This window comes from Bacillus rossius, chromosome 8 (genome assembly GCF_032445375.1).
Source record: "Bacillus rossius redtenbacheri isolate Brsri chromosome 8, Brsri_v3, whole genome shotgun sequence".
Taxonomy (NCBI): domain Eukaryota; kingdom Metazoa; phylum Arthropoda; class Insecta; order Phasmatodea; family Bacillidae; genus Bacillus; species Bacillus rossius.
Window position 1 is genome coordinate 13,232,837 of NC_086336.1, and position 15,757 is coordinate 13,248,593.

General features: G+C 36.6%; 1 protein-coding gene and 1 long non-coding RNA gene across 4 annotated transcripts in view; one reads left to right on the forward strand and one right to left on the reverse strand.

The window, feature by feature from the left end:
- LOC134535524 (uncharacterized) overlaps positions 1-15,757 on the forward strand; it is a 295,751-nt gene that overhangs the window by 258,676 nt on the left and 21,318 nt on the right. For all 3 annotated transcript variants that reach the window (XM_063374667.1, XM_063374666.1, XM_063374668.1), the window contains 5 exons: positions 2,924-3,093; positions 4,183-4,340; positions 4,859-5,076; positions 5,506-5,641; positions 11,084-11,299. In XM_063374667.1, the coding sequence (XP_063230737.1) occupies positions 2,924-3,093; positions 4,183-4,340; positions 4,859-5,076; positions 5,506-5,641; positions 11,084-11,299 (898 nt within the window). The remainder of the gene's footprint in view (positions 1-2,923; positions 3,094-4,182; positions 4,341-4,858; positions 5,077-5,505; positions 5,642-11,083; positions 11,300-15,757) is intronic.
- On the reverse strand, positions 5,276-9,424 carry LOC134535526 (uncharacterized). Its single transcript, XR_010075634.1, has 2 exons — positions 9,264-9,424; positions 5,276-5,865 (listed from the first exon to the last, which is right to left on the reverse strand). It is a non-coding gene; the product is annotated as an uncharacterized LOC134535526 (long non-coding RNA).

Below are 15,757 nucleotides of genomic sequence, written 5' to 3' on the forward strand. Positions count from 1 at the left end.
TGTGATGAAACGATTTTATGATATATATATATATTTATTAAATGTTGTCATAAAAATTTTGCGTCTTTTTAACTTGCTGCCTCCTCTCACTGTTCGCAACCTTATTAGTATTTTTTTAAGCCTGCTATTAGTTTGGGTTTTAATATTTTTTTGGGTTTACCTGCGCTCGCGGTACGGGGAAATATATGAGTTTTACTGTGTCCCGGTTTGCGGAAGTTGTTTGGTTTGCCCTGGGTTAAGGTCAAACTTTACAGTACAATGCGTAGTACTAAATTCAATGAGTGCGAAAGAGAGGCATCGACACGGGCCGACGCGTGAAACAAAATATTTTGTATGAGTAATGATCATAATGAGGAGTGCCGCTCAACTCGGCTCGCGCGCGCCGGGCGGCGCGGCGCGATGCGATGTTGCCGTTCCTATGTAAACAAACAAACGTTATAAAGAGCTCTGTCAGTGATTTCGCAGTTTTTCTTTTAAATAAATATTAAAAAATAGTTGGTGCGCAAAATTGTAGATAAAAATGGAACATTATAGTGTGTCTGACACATGTAATGAATGAATCATAGATCAGATCTCAACCCGCTTCACCGGCGACCCGCCCCCGCGGGCTGCCGCCCGGGGCGGGCCGCCCCCTCCGCCCCACCCACGCTACGCCACTGACACTGTCTAATAGTTTACGGTGCTTGTCGGCTATCTTTAGTGGAATTTATGTGGTATTCTGTAATTCGTTTATATTTTCTTTGTCCGTATGGAAAACTCGGGAAAAATAACGTCCGAGTTAAAAGGCGTGTGGAAATTTTATGAGAAAAATGCTAACCAAACCGCAAAATGCAAACAGTGTCAAAAAATTATTAAAACAAGTAGAAGAAATTATTTTGAAACATTTTTTAAAAAATAAACATATTTATAGGATACAAAATTGATATGAAGCATATATTTCAATCAATTTTTTCCCGATCCCGTTCCTGTTTCCCGCAGGAAAAATATTTTCCATACCGAGAATTTCCAGAATAAAAAAATCCTTTCCCACACAGCCCTAATATATTTCAATCAATTTTTCCCGATCCCGTTCCCGTTTACCGCGGGAAAAATATTTTCCCGCCCGAGAATTTCCCGAAAAAAAAAATCCTTTCCCGCACAGCCCTAGTTTTATACTGTTTTATGTGTTGTATTTTATTACAAGCGGCACTCAAAGCAGTTGTTTGATGCATGGAGCTAACAATAATTGAAATACTAGTCATACATGCTAGAAGAAAATCGTCAATTGAATAAAATAAGTTTATATTTAATTTATTAGACGACGAAGTTTCTGAAACTTTCAGCACGTGTGTAGGCCTACAGTCTGAACGGTGTTTCATGAATTATGAATTAAACTTAAAAGAGTTTACTATTTACCGTTAAAAGAATATATTAGCATTATTGGCATGTTTTTCTTATAATGCCAAGAGATAACAATGATAAATATGAGAAAATATTGATAATTTTGTCTAAATAATCGGTTGAAATATCGCAGATTAAGATTAATTACCGATTCTCTATTATCAGGCGATTACAGTTAATCGGGATTTGAATCGGTACATCCCTATTTACATTGTTCCATATTAAAAGTACAGAATCTTGGGGAATGGAAATAGTATAAGTATGAAAAAAAACACACATAGAACCATAGAATGGGGTGAGTAGAAACACCGGGGTCCACTCATGGACTCATTAATAACAATTCTTCAATGAAATTCACTCTAAATTAGAGCTGTACCGATTCCGAACCGATACGGGAGGAGAACACATTTTGGATAAAACATTTTTATAAATAAACAAATTTGCTCTAAATGTCTCATTCTTAAAAAAATGCAATGCAAATGCACATGTATTTTAGTTTCAGTAAACAAAAATTTATTAAAAAGAAAGATAACCTAAGATGTACTGAATGGGATTTATTTTTTTGAACCAGCAGTAATTTAAATACAAAAACCAGTGTATTCTTGCCTAAAGTTTGTTGTCATAAAAAAATTTACAATAAACAGATCACAATTTATATAACCATACATTGATTCACTATAGAAAACATTTAACTTAACTACTACAGAATTCCTAGATGCAAGCGGTGGCGAAAATTCTTGGTATTCAACATTTATACAAAAATGTGTTTTATTTGTTTGCTTTGCACGGGAAAAAGTAAAAGTAATTAATGTTATATTAAGCCTTAATTAATTTTAAAATGTGTGGGTCACAATATTACGAAAAAAAAATTTTCCCCTCCAATTCAAGCAGTTGATATTTTCTGTTAGTTGTGGCAGCCATGATGTAATCAAGCTTTGGTTGGTTCCTAACTTTACCCTAATGGTGATATATTAATTTACAATGTATTAAATTCAAGAAGGTTATTAAAACACAGGATGTTTAAGTTTGATATGTACAGCAGCCACACACAGTTAAAATATTATGTTGGTTCCAAATATGTAGTTGTACAAAAAGTGAAAAGGGTACTCTTGAATTTTTAGATTATGACAAGACACTTAGTACATTTGTATTAATATTGGCTGAAAATTAACAAGCGTATTGTGAATCGGCAGAAATGCTGATTCAACTAAATATTGGTGAAATCGGCTTCTGCTGATACGTATCGGCACAGCTATACTCTAAGTAATACGTACTGGTAAATAACTTAAAACATAAAAATTTAAACTAAAGATATCATACATAATGATTCTTTAAGAATACCGTTTCTATTTATCCCGCTTTTTCTTTTTACCCCGTTTTACAGAACTTCAGAATTTTTAAATTTATGAGTTTACTACAGTTCTTAGAGTATTTGTATAAGAATCGGCCTGCCCATTACTACTTTAATGTGATGAGGTAGGTTTCACTGTGAATGTCTGGCGGCACGCAGTTCCCTCATGTGCGTGTGGTGTTGTGCACGCAGCCGGCGCACCAGTGGCGTGGTGTCGCCGAGCGAGCTGCCTGATTCGCCCACGCAGAGCGTGCCAGGCAGTCCTTCCCACCAGAAGCCCCCGGTGGAGTTCACCAGTCAGATCCCAGACGGGGCGGGGGCCAGCGGGAGAGCAGTGCATCAGCCGGCAGCCAGGCACCCACGTGAGTACGAGTCTTAGCGCTGCCTTGTTGGGATACAACCGAAACCAAGTCCCAGTAAGGGAACAGAAAGCAACTGTTTTAATAAACCTTGCATTGTGTAAGGCTAGTAACAGGTTCCAACTCATTCTAGCGTACGTTTGTGCAACAGTCGGTACACTTGTTGCGGAAAAAGTCCTGGTGATAGCAGCATGGTTCCACGAATGAAATGGTGTTATTCTAATTTTCTCGAGTACATTTTATGTTGTGATTAGTTCTTGTTATGACCTTTAAAGTGTAAAAATTGTATTCCAGAATAGTTTCACTACCATAAAGTTTCATTTGGCACACCACTACATTTGGTATGCTTCCTCCTCTCCTATATTTACGAAATTAAATATATGCGAGTTAATGGTGCCAAATGCATGTGCGCCAACGAAAAAGTGAGCTCTGTGCATTCGCGGATTTTTGGCAACAGATCGGCAAATGGATAGGACCCCAAAATCCGTTCCCTAAAAGTAAGACTGGCTGTGTCTCCTATCTTGCACTTGGAATACTGTTGGGTTACAGGTGTAGCTTATTCAACACCTAAACCCTTATTTTTGTGTCTTGGAATACCGGCCTTAGTTTTTGATAAACGGTTATGCTATGTGTACAGACTAGATTATAATACAGTGCATTGTGATGAAAACTTAAATAACACAGAAATCATGTTAGTACACCATATAACACCAAAATGAAAGTTAACACACCATATAGCACCAAAATGGAAGTTAAATCATTATTATAATTATAATTATAATTATAATTAAGCAGTATATAACTAAAACTTAATTCAAATCACAAAAAAAATGTAATTTCATTAATTTTTGAGATTCAAGGAGTGTCATTTTTATGACATTTATCAAGATATATACATAGAAATTTTAATGTAGTTTTCAAAGTACTTTATAATTAGGTTTCACTGTAGTTCTCAACACCATTTAAAGCATTTTCTAATGGACTATGGTTTGGTTTTTTAATTTGGATGAGTATTTATATTAATTAGTGAACTATTTTTTTGCGAGCATGAAGTCTGTGGTATGTGTGCATGTTTATAAATTTTTTTTGCAGTTCCAGGTCGTAGCAATACGGCCAGGATGAGCGTGTTTGAAGATGATGTGGCAGCGTTCAAAGAAGAAGACACTCCGGTAGAATTTTCTCGAGCCACCAGCCTCAGCTCGCTAACAATTGATGATGAGCCAAAGATTTCAAATGATGCCATGCTCAAAGTAAGTGCAATAAACATTTTTGTGATTGGGAAATAAAATTGGTTCATTGTATGCATTTTGAAAGCTATGAATTATTTTTCTTTTTGAGACATCTTGACAAATTTTAATTTATATTTAAAGCAAAAGAAGTGACAAATTTTAGTCTATAGTGGCTTGAGTTTTAGGTTCCAGCAGCATAGAAGGCGAAGATTTCACCAACATTTCGGTCAACCTTGCAGTCACCATCTTCAGGTTAGCAGTTACCTAGGTAAAAACCTGAGGATGGCGATTGCAAGGTTGACTGAAACATCTGTGAAATTTTCACCTTCGATGCGGCCCCTACCCAGAAGCCAAGCAACTTCAGACAATGACCACGAAAGCCTGCGATCCTTATTAAACTGTAGTCTACTAAGGATAAAAACGATTGTTGTAATTATTGCTTGGATATTGATTTATAATGTTCTGTGTGCTAAAAGTCGGGTGTGCGTTAGAGTTTTAAATGTTGTATGTTGTAAACATGTTGTGTGGTGTGTGTGCAGGAAGTGGTGAAACTACCGCCGCGCGCGCACGCGTCCCACCTGGTGCGAGACAGGGGCAGGGACAAGGACAAGGACGAGGAGCCGGAGAAGCAGGACACGGAGAAGGAGAAGAAGGAGCCCCCGGAGTGCTCGGAGCTGGCCACGGTCAGCGAGGGCGAAGAGGAGACGGATGAGGACATGCTGGCCGCCTGCATCAACATCGGCATGCAGAACAGCAGGTGGGCTCTCGTGAGGGGCTGTGTTTGTGTCGGTGCTTCTAGAGCGCTATCACCTCAAACGCTCGGGGCAAATATGAGATTTCAGTGGTAACCATAACATTCGTGTGGTGGGGAAATGAAGATAAAGGTGTAATGCAAGTCCCTTGAGTGCTTTTGAATATCTATACCAGATGTTTAATTCCTAAAGATTATTCTGAAATCACTTGTTTGAGCCATTTTCATTCTTCTAAAAATACATTTTAAAAACCAAGTACAGGAACAGAACTTCTCTTCTGCCCTCGGTGTATTCTTAAATTATTTTTGTGAACAGACACCACCCAGTTTTCAAGAAGCTTCGCACAGGCCTAGTCCAAAGCAAAGAGATTGTCGTTGGAGCGTAGTCCGCGCTGGAGGTATCGCGTGCTGACGGAAGGCGTGTGTGTCCTGCAGGCAGAGGCCAGGCAGCCGAGCGTCCACGTCAGGCACCGCGTCTCGTCCGCTGTCCTACCCGCGGTCCAGCGGCATCCCGGTCAGGCTGCAAGCGCCTGGGAGGCCGGCCAGGCAGCAGCCGGCCAATTACATTGAGGTGGGCACCTGTGCGTCACTGTGGTTGGTTGCTTCTCATTTTTCCTTTACTGCGTTTGTGCTGTTTTCTGATTCAATACGTGTTATTTTGTTTCATTTTTGGTTAGTACAGTGAAAGGTCGTCAATTCAGCACGTTCCAGAAAAAAACCTTGCTGTATTACCAACTTTGTCAGACTAAAAACACCGGCAGAGCAGTAATGTGACCTAGTAGCTAAGGTCGACACCTGGAAATCACCCAAAAAACATATTATTCTGGTTTGAAGACTTGACACTTTACCAATATTTTTAACTAGCCAAACCTTAAAATCTCAATTTTTAAATTTTTTTCCCATGCATTAAATATATTATTTAGCCTTTTGAAAGTTTGTAAATTTTTGTGAGGTGATTTGTATGTTGTATTTAGCACAGGTTATTGGCTCAGAAATGGCTTTCATTATAAGAAAAAAATTTGGTCAAATAAAATTATTGAAATTTTATTTTAAAAAACTGTAGGCAAGACATCCAAGTATGATGAGTTACCGTGTTTTATCGCATAATCATCACACATTTTATGTTAAAATCAAGTTTGAAAAGTAGGGGTGCGACGTTTATGCAAGAAAAAAAATTTTTGTTAGGTAAAGTTATTCATAGAAACAAAACCCATTCATGGAAAGTATGTTTATTTAAAAGTAAAGTATACTAAAACACACCAAACAATTTAAATGAATAAGTCATGCAACAAAAACCTTTCTTCAACTTTAAATAGAAAAACAAAATCTGTGACCCAAATGCGAGCCTGAACTAACGCATAACTATCGTTGTAGTACACACTTACCACGAAAGAGAGCGGGCCATCTAATGTAGTTAACTCGGCACTCGTCAGAGAGCGCGTGTTGCATGCAGTCGGCAAGATATCAATATTGATATTCGACTAAGTGTGCGTTCTCTATACGGGAAGCAATATAACAAAACATGAATGATGCCAACTAGCGTTGGCTACATTTTTATAAGCGGCACACCGCGGCGACGCAAACGAACAGATAAAGGTTGTAACGTTTAAAACGTCTTTAAAAGAAAATTTACACATCAGACAACTTTGTATTTCCGTTAATTAAATAAGTAAGTGGTAATGTCCGAATAAATATTAGATTTTTACTTTAAAATACATTGTTTTATATGGAGAAAATTCTTACAGCTCAGAATTCAATAGTGGGAGAAAAAACATCATGTGACGTTTAAGCGAGAGGTTTTTTTAATTCAAATTTTGATGCCCTAAAATATAGGTGTGATGATTATGCGATAAAACAGGATACGTTTTCTAATATTTTGGCAATAAATATTTTTGTAAAATGATAAAAGTCAAATTTTTTAAACTACCGTATTTACTGGCATATAGGTCGCCATCGCAGATAGGTCGCACCCATAATTTGAGGTCTTGAATTTGGTATTTAAGATTCCCCCCATATAGGTCGCACCGGTAATTCATTACCGCGCCGTGCGCCGTGCGCGGAGAAAGGTCATTGTACCCGATCAGCTGCCGTTACGGCGCGCCTGCTCGCTCTTTGTTTACTGAGCTGCGCATGCGCAGTATAACTCACTCAACGCTCCACCCAGACTCCTGATGTTCCATCAGCAGTCAGCCAATAGATGCGAGCTTAGCGGAAAAAATATAAGCTCCACCTCCCGTGTACCAGTTTTGTCCAGTTCTAATACCAGTTTGATACCAGGCTGATTGTTAAATTCTGATACTGTATTTATTTCATAACTTAGCCGAAATACTGGTACGTATGAGATAATCTTCACAAAATAAAATGAGCGGTGTCTTGTAACTGTTTTATACGTATTTTATAATTTAAGAAGTATTACACACTTGATGCATATTTTTTAACTAACCATTTATTTCTGGGGATTTTAAATAATTAATCATTGGTATCAAGACATCAAGATGAACATAAACTTGAACATGTCAGGGCAGCGAGAAAACTGGTGTGTGTACCAATAAACTGGTATTAGAACTGGACAAAACTGGAACACGGGCGGTGGAGCTTTTATTTTTTTCCGCTAAGCTCGCGTTATTGGCTGGCTGCTGATGGAAGATCATGAGTCCGGGCGGAGCGTAGAGTGAGTTATACTGCGCATGCGCAGCTCAGGGAACAAAGAGAGCCAGCCGGCGGCTACGCCGTGCTGTAACAACAGCTGACCGCGTACAATGACCTTTATACGTGCACAGCGCGCTATTGACGGTAAATTTCCATCAATTTGCGGCTTTTTTAAATTTTTTACTGTGATGCAATGTGTATGTAGCCTATATTTGATATAAACGCTGCAGGTTACGACTGTATTTTAATAAACTTTAACGTTTTTCTTACACTTTTCATATTTTTTAACTTTTTTTTTTTAATTTTTTGCCTCATTTTTCACGGTTTCTGAAATCTGTACGTACGACCGAGGTGTACGTACGAACTGGGGGCCGTACGAGCGAGGTTTGACTGTATTTTGTAAAATAAATGTAATACAGCTCTGCTGAGAACAATTAGTGCAATTCGATTTGACTTAACGAATATTTTAAACATTTGATTTGATGTTCGCTTCGCATCACAAAACTAGTATTCGCAGAGGCCCAGAGGTTAGTCAACCAAAACGTTTATTTACCCCTCCCCTCCCCTCCTCCCCGTCTCCTATTATGACCTTATTCTTGGGAGCCATGAAGGGTCGTAACAACGGACAAACAGCCAAAGGAAAAAGGATTGTAATCACACTAATTACATTTTGTAAAGAAAATATTGATATAGCCTAGCTAAAATTTATCAATTCAAATATATTTTTAAAATGAATTCACCTAAGGGAGTGAAACAACTGTTTGCATTTTAGTTAAGAAATACACAATGGTTTTTCATGGGATTGAAATTAGATTTTTGCAAACAAATGCTGTTATTCATGATGTGAATAGGGTGACAAGCAAAAACGTACTAGGAAGTGCTAGCAAGGAAATAAGTTTATAGCAATGATTTTGGAAGCGAGAGCTAAGTATCCAGGAGATAAGAAGGTAGAAAAGGTGTAGTTCAACAAAGGCTGGAGTAAGAGAGTTGTATAGTGGAGGTGGGATGTGCCAGTGATTAGGTAAGAAAAAGAGTGCAAAGAAAATGTAATGGAGATTTCCGACAAACTGAGCATCATGCCAATGACTATAACAGTTGTTGAATTCCAGAGTATAACTCTTATGATAGTATTTCTGGTTGTTTTGAAACCTTTGAACCCCTCACATCATATTTTTCCTCTCTCTTTGTAGTTTCTCTTTACCTTTAGGCAGTGGGCCAACTATGTATCTATGTATTTATTGTACTGCCAACATAAACATGTAACAGCATCTTTAATCACTGTTTCTTATTTTTAATCAGTATTTTATATAGTGAAATATCATTATTGCATCACATTACTTGATCATTTTTGCAAGATGTGCAAGAGTAATTTTTGATAATTATTCACTCATAAAACATTCAAATAGCCATACCTTATTTAATCTTCACTTTATTGCTAGCAAAACAACTGTAAACTAATAAACAAGTGATTAACATGAAACTACCATGTTATTGCAAATGCAATTTTTTAACACAAATTCATCTTTACTCTTAGCTGTACTTACTACTTGTTTTTAAATTCCATGAAAATTAAACTATAATTAAAATATCTATCATCATTAAGATTGCCCTTTAGTCTAGAAGTGAACTTGAAAGCTTCTTTGTTTTTACATCAGCCATGTTATCATTCCACTGCGTGTACCGATTGACGGACTTTCATGAGGCACTTCGCACATGTTGTAATCTTATCTTTCTTATCTTTTCAGGCTGTGTGTGATGTGGTTCTCTTTTATCTTCTTTGTTATCTTCCATATTTTGACTTAAAATCATTATATTTTGAAATGGAAAATATAGTGGTGCTTAATGAATTATATATATTATACTTTTACTGTGGTGAGAAACAGATTTAGATTATTAGAACCCCTTTTTTTCCATGATTTGTAAGTGATCGGGAGATATAGCTTGTTTTTTTGTGGAAAATTGCAGCATTTATTATTTAGAAATGGATTAGTAATAATAATTTTTTTCATTACAGTAGAGTAAATATTTTCTTTATGAATGCCAGTAATATTTTTGGAAAAAATATATTTTATATAAATTTGTTTGTTGTTTATGAAACATTGTCATTTTCCTGGATGTTAAAACATAATAGCATCCCAAAAAAAATTATGATTTTTGGGATATGAGAACCATTCATTTAAGTGAAAACAAAGCATTATAATTTAACTTGTAATTTTTACCTCAAATATACTTCAGCCATTACATTGTGCTAGTAGCAGTTATTAAATTCATTATGTTCATCACTTTGTATTTACTTTGTAATGTTGCTTGTTTTTGTAGATTATTGAATCTGTATTTTGTCAAGAATTTCCATAGTATTAATAATTTTGCTAAAAATTAAATTTATTAAGACCCACTTAATGTATTTTACAAAATGTACTTAATTAGTGGTATTTCTAGGGTGTGTGAAAATTTAAGAAATTTGAACACAAAGTAAAGATATAACTCATAGTTTTTAATTTTTTAGATATTTTTGAGAAATTATATTGCAAATGAAGTTAATTGCTGCATGAAACAACATTGTTTATTTAATCTCAACCGAAGATTATATTTAATCAGCGGGATTTGATCTTCAAGATAAAATATTTCTACCTTAGTGCATGTCATGTATGCACCTAGCATTTTAAGTTTGTGTTTGACAGTATTCACCATTCCAAATGTTTGTAGCTTTAGGAGTTTCCAAACTGTATCGTGTTCTATTTAGGAAAAATGAAAATTCACAAAAGAAGGTATATAGGTATTATTTGTGAGAAAAATTTGAATTTGTTAACTTTATTCTTGTTTGGAATGTAGATATTTAAATTATATTTTGTCTTCTGAATTAAGATTTATCATCATAGCGACTGCAGAGTGAATAAGCTAAAAAAAAAAAAGTATTGAAACTTTTTTTTTAAACTTAAGTGGGTATTTTTTGAAGAAACTCTTAAAATATCATAGTATATAAATGCAGCTGTGTACATGCAGAATTTGACAGTGGTGTTTGAAATTGAAAGCTGTGCTAAAAAAGTATTTATTTCATGATTTTGAGAGCGTTTATCCTTTCGAATTATTATCGTGTTATTAATTTGTGCAAAATTTGCTTAAATTGTAGGTATTATTTTTGTTAGGTATAATATTTCAGTTTAATTATTGGCAGGGGATATAACGGGGGTATAAGAAGTTAAGAAGTTAAGTATAATGAAGAAACAAAATATTTAATTTGGGTGTCATAGTAAAGCACTGGTGTTGGTTTGGTGGTGGAAGTTTATGGTAGATGTAGAAAAAAAAATGGCTCTCCTTGTCTGCTCCCTTGAATGCTCAACGTTGGCGTGGTTTTGTTTGTCAGAGCGCGGGAGGCCCGTGTGACGATGCGCTGCAGACGTACCACACGGAAGGGACTCCCGCGAACATCTCGCAGGCGGGCTCGCACTCCGACCTCTCCGTGCTCTCCGTGGAGGAGAGCAGGCTGGAAGGGGTGACGGAGGAGCGCCCCGCCGACCTGTCAGACGACAGCTCCAACGACAACATCTTGGCCGAGTGCATCCAGTCGGGCATGCCCAAGGTAAACAACTCACGGGACAAGATTTCATGGTCAGTTCCGTTTTTAAAAGAGGAAATTTCAATGTTTTTGAATTATGTATTTTTATGTGTAAGCAAGGTCAAACATCATCATATTATTTTTTTTTTCCAGTCCATTTAGTTTAGAGCTGGGCCGATCACCTATTTTGCCGATCATGCCGATGCCGATCATCTGCTGCCGATCTTGCCGATCTTCTTAGCCGATTAGAGCCTTTCATGTACCTCTGATTACACGTTGCTTTTGACGGATCACTATAAACGGTGAAATATTCCCAGACAAAACTACTTTTCATTGACATGATTACTTATAAATCACCACACACACGTACACACAATTAACTGCGTTAAAATGTAATAAGGTCAAACCAAATCTTCAACCTAATCACAACTCCGTCATTCTGTGATCCGTGTGTGCCAGTAGACGTCAGCGATGATAATTTTATTCCCCCCAGTGCCGCCAACAAACTTTCAATAATTCCCGATTGTAAGTTAATTTGTGAATACGAAATACAGTAGAACCTCGTTAATTCGTAATGGTCGGGACCAAGATAATCACGGATTACCGAATTTCACGGACTAGCGATTATAAGCCCGGAAGGTCTTGTCAAGCTTCTTAGACACCAGCGTGCAGCTGGGTTAAGGCCAAGGTCATGTGATGTAACATCTCCCGAGGCTTACTGCGCCTTGGCAGCATATGGATAAAAATAGTAAACTCCCCATTATTCATGTTAATTGGGACCCGCCGATGCCCGGATAATTGAAATTCTGTAAAAAAAATAATACTAATAATAAACCCGGATAATCCGTTCACGGTAAGGGTCGTCTTCGAATTAGTGTCTCGGCTTAAAAAAATACGGCACTGCCTAGCCATTAGTTCACGGTCATTTACAACAGCCGAAGAGAGAAAGATAAGATCGTGCTGACCTTGCACACATAAATATTGGGTAGCCCCCCACCCCCCTCCCTTCATTCGACCAGCCGAATGCCAGCCATACACGTCACTCGCCAGGCGCCTGCTGTGCGTTGGCGGGCGGAAAGTAACTCAGCAGCACGTGAAACATCATTCAAACAAACGGGAGACGGGAAGCAGAAGTCAGGACATCCCCTCAAGTTTAAAGAGTGACAAATGTGACAGCTGAAAGGGGGGGCGACACAAAGGGTCGGTACAAACAGCGTAGCAGAGTTTGACGGCCCACGCGATGGCTTGCAGTGTTTGCCGGCCACCGGCCCGCGTGACGTAAATTTTAAGCTCTGACAATTTTAGATTCTCTTTTTTTTCTGCACTTTTAAATCGTCCCGGATTATCCGATTCCCGAATTAGCGCGTCACGGATTAACAAGGTTCTACTGTACCACTAAATGGGGAACAAAACTCTTCATCAACCAGGTTTTTATACAAAAGAAAAAGAAGCTCTATTTCCCGCTAAACAGGGTAAGAATATTAATTTCGCTAAACAAAACTTTCAATAGGCCATATTTAGCGAGAAAAAACTAAATAGATGAATTCCCGAAGAGGTAGACTAACCACAGGACTACTAGCACTATTAATCTGTACGATTTCCGTCGCGCGACGCGCGTCACTCTAATCTCTGGCGTCACATAACCAACCTAAACAACAGTCGCCATTCGCCATTGCGGTAATATTAACCGTAAATGGTAAACAAATACATAGTTTTCGGTTCGTAAATGATAAATACCTTTGCAAATAGTATAATGGAAAATTATTAGGGATGGGGCGACCGAATCCAATATCCGCCGAATCCGCCGAATCCTAGGGATTCGAAGGTTCGGCGGGTCTGATATAGGATTCGTCAAAGGATTCGGTTTTTACTATTTACGGGAAAAAAATACAGTAAAACTCGCTTACGAGGTCTCGCATGGTAGGTTTTTCCGTATAAAGCGTTTAAATTGCCCGAGGTCTCGTCATTTACGCCATTAAATGTGTGATATAATGTCCGTTAAAATTTTTTCTGAAACTTCTTGTCTCAAATAATGGCACACGTAAATATTAGAGCTGTAGCAAACCGTATGTATTCGTTACTGAGTAACGGGTGCGGCATCTAGTAACGAGTAACGAAACGTTACACACGAATGCATTTCGTTACTCGCATCTTACGTATGTTTCACGCATGCGCGCGCGTATTCGTTACAAAGAACGATTTTTGTTTATTAATAAAAGTATAATTTGGAAATTCGTCGTCCAAGTTTTTTACTGTTTATTAAAGATATTGTGTGTGTAGACAAAGTTTTAGATTCGAACAGAAACAACGTAAGAAAGTATTTTTTACAAATTATAAATATGTATGTTTTTGTTTTTTATAATCGCGTATTTTCACGTTTTAGGTTCTTATCTTAAAAGATATATTATAATAAAGCCGCTCTAATGAGAGTTAATTGTTTCTTGGTTAACAAAAGCTGTTAATTATCAAATATTTTTAATTGTTTATATTCTATTTATTTTTATTTACGCGACGTCATACTGTACGCGTACGAAATACGACTCGATTCGATGCTGTTACATAACATAGCATGTGCCATGTCATGCGGTATCAGAAGTAACGAGTTACGATACGAAAGTAACGAGTACTAATTGTTATAGTAACGAATACATACGGGTACACATTTTTTCGTTACTTTTACACCTCTAGTAAATATGAAGAAAAGACAAATGAACAACAACATACGAAGAAATATGGATGATGTACCATAACTACAGTACAAACCCAATAGTTATTTTAAGATAATTACCATAAAACGAACAAGATTCTTTGTAGAATACCATAATTACTACAGAAGCATGATAGCTACCATATTTGCACTATAGTTACCGTAACAACCGAGATGTATATTTACCGTGATAGTAATGTATTATTTATTTATGACATGTATTAAATTAAAGAACATTGTTAAAAAAAAAAGGATGTTAAACTTTGATATGTACGGTTCGCACATGTTGCTAAGAAATAATGCGATCTGAAAGAATGCAGTACTACTACGAAAAGTGAAAATGGTACTCATGGATTTTTAGGTTATGGCAGTCTCTTTCGTTTTTCAGTAATATCGGCCGAAAATTAACGAGCGTACTGTATCGGAAGTCGGCAGAAATACCGATTCAACTAAATATTGGCATAATCGGCTTCTTCAATACAGCTCTACATTTAATGACATGAGTAAACATATTTCAGACTTCAGGATATTGAAAAAGACTTTAATTTCCATGTAGGTTTATTGTGTGTATGTTTTTTTTGCAAGTGTGAATTGAATGAAGTAAAATGTTTTTATTTTTATTACTTTCAATTGATTAAACTTTAATGACCAGTTACAGATATTTATGACACTAATTTTGAGGTTAAGCAATTTTACTAAAGCATTCCAGCCAAGCAGGTTGCCAGCGAGAGACGCTTCTCTTCTGCTGGAAACACTATCTCCAATCGTAGAGCTAACTTAACTCCTGAACGTGCAGAACAAATTATTGTTCTGAATGATAGATAAAAGAACAGAATTTAATACTCTGTGACAATCTCTCTCAGAATTATTGTGCTGAAAGTGGAAATGTTGAAACAATGTGAATGTACTTTTCAAACAACATGATTTTTGGTGCTAAGTTTGTTGAAGCTCAGTAAGGACTCCAGAAAAATTGACAAGGGTGAAATTTTTCCAAAGATATGTTACATTTACACAAACATATACTTGGTTATGTTAGTTGGATGATATCAGTTACTAATGAACCAATGGAAACAGGTAAGATTCAATGAAAAAAAATGTAATTTTTTTTCTAGCAGTGCAAAATGTAAACACACTCTGTAAATAGTTACCCAAAATTAATAAGCCCACTTCATTTTAATACTTTATTCAAACATGATATTATGTTTAAGATAAAAATAATTTCCCAAAAGTGTAACTGTACCACAAAAGCTCGAGCTCGGCTCAAAGTAAAATTCTTAGGCTCACAGACCTCTAGCTTATTTATAGAAAAAATCCTAACCGCTAATCTGTACTAAAACTGAAATTTCTCAAGAAAAAATTGTTTTCTTTATATACACTTATACCAGAAATGTACCAATCTACATGTGATAAAGTCAAGGGACTTTTAGTGCAAGCAGAATACATCTCACTTACATTAGATATGTGGACATCATCTATTAAAAGATTCGGGTTTGGGTTCGAGATTCAGCAATTCCAGTCGAGGATTCGAGTTAGGATTCGGATTCGAGGAAATCAGGATTCGCCCCATCCCTAAAAATTATTTTACCGAAAGTACCGTAAATATACGTGGAAATTGATACTTAGGTATGTAACTGTTCAATGTTTATAAAACATACGCTATTTGTTTACTTTATTGGTATATTTTTTTCGTGTGCGGTTAGTTTTAAATTATTAAATCCTATTATTTTTCGATGAATAATTGAATTTTCTTCCCGAAAAGTACCGTAAACAAACAT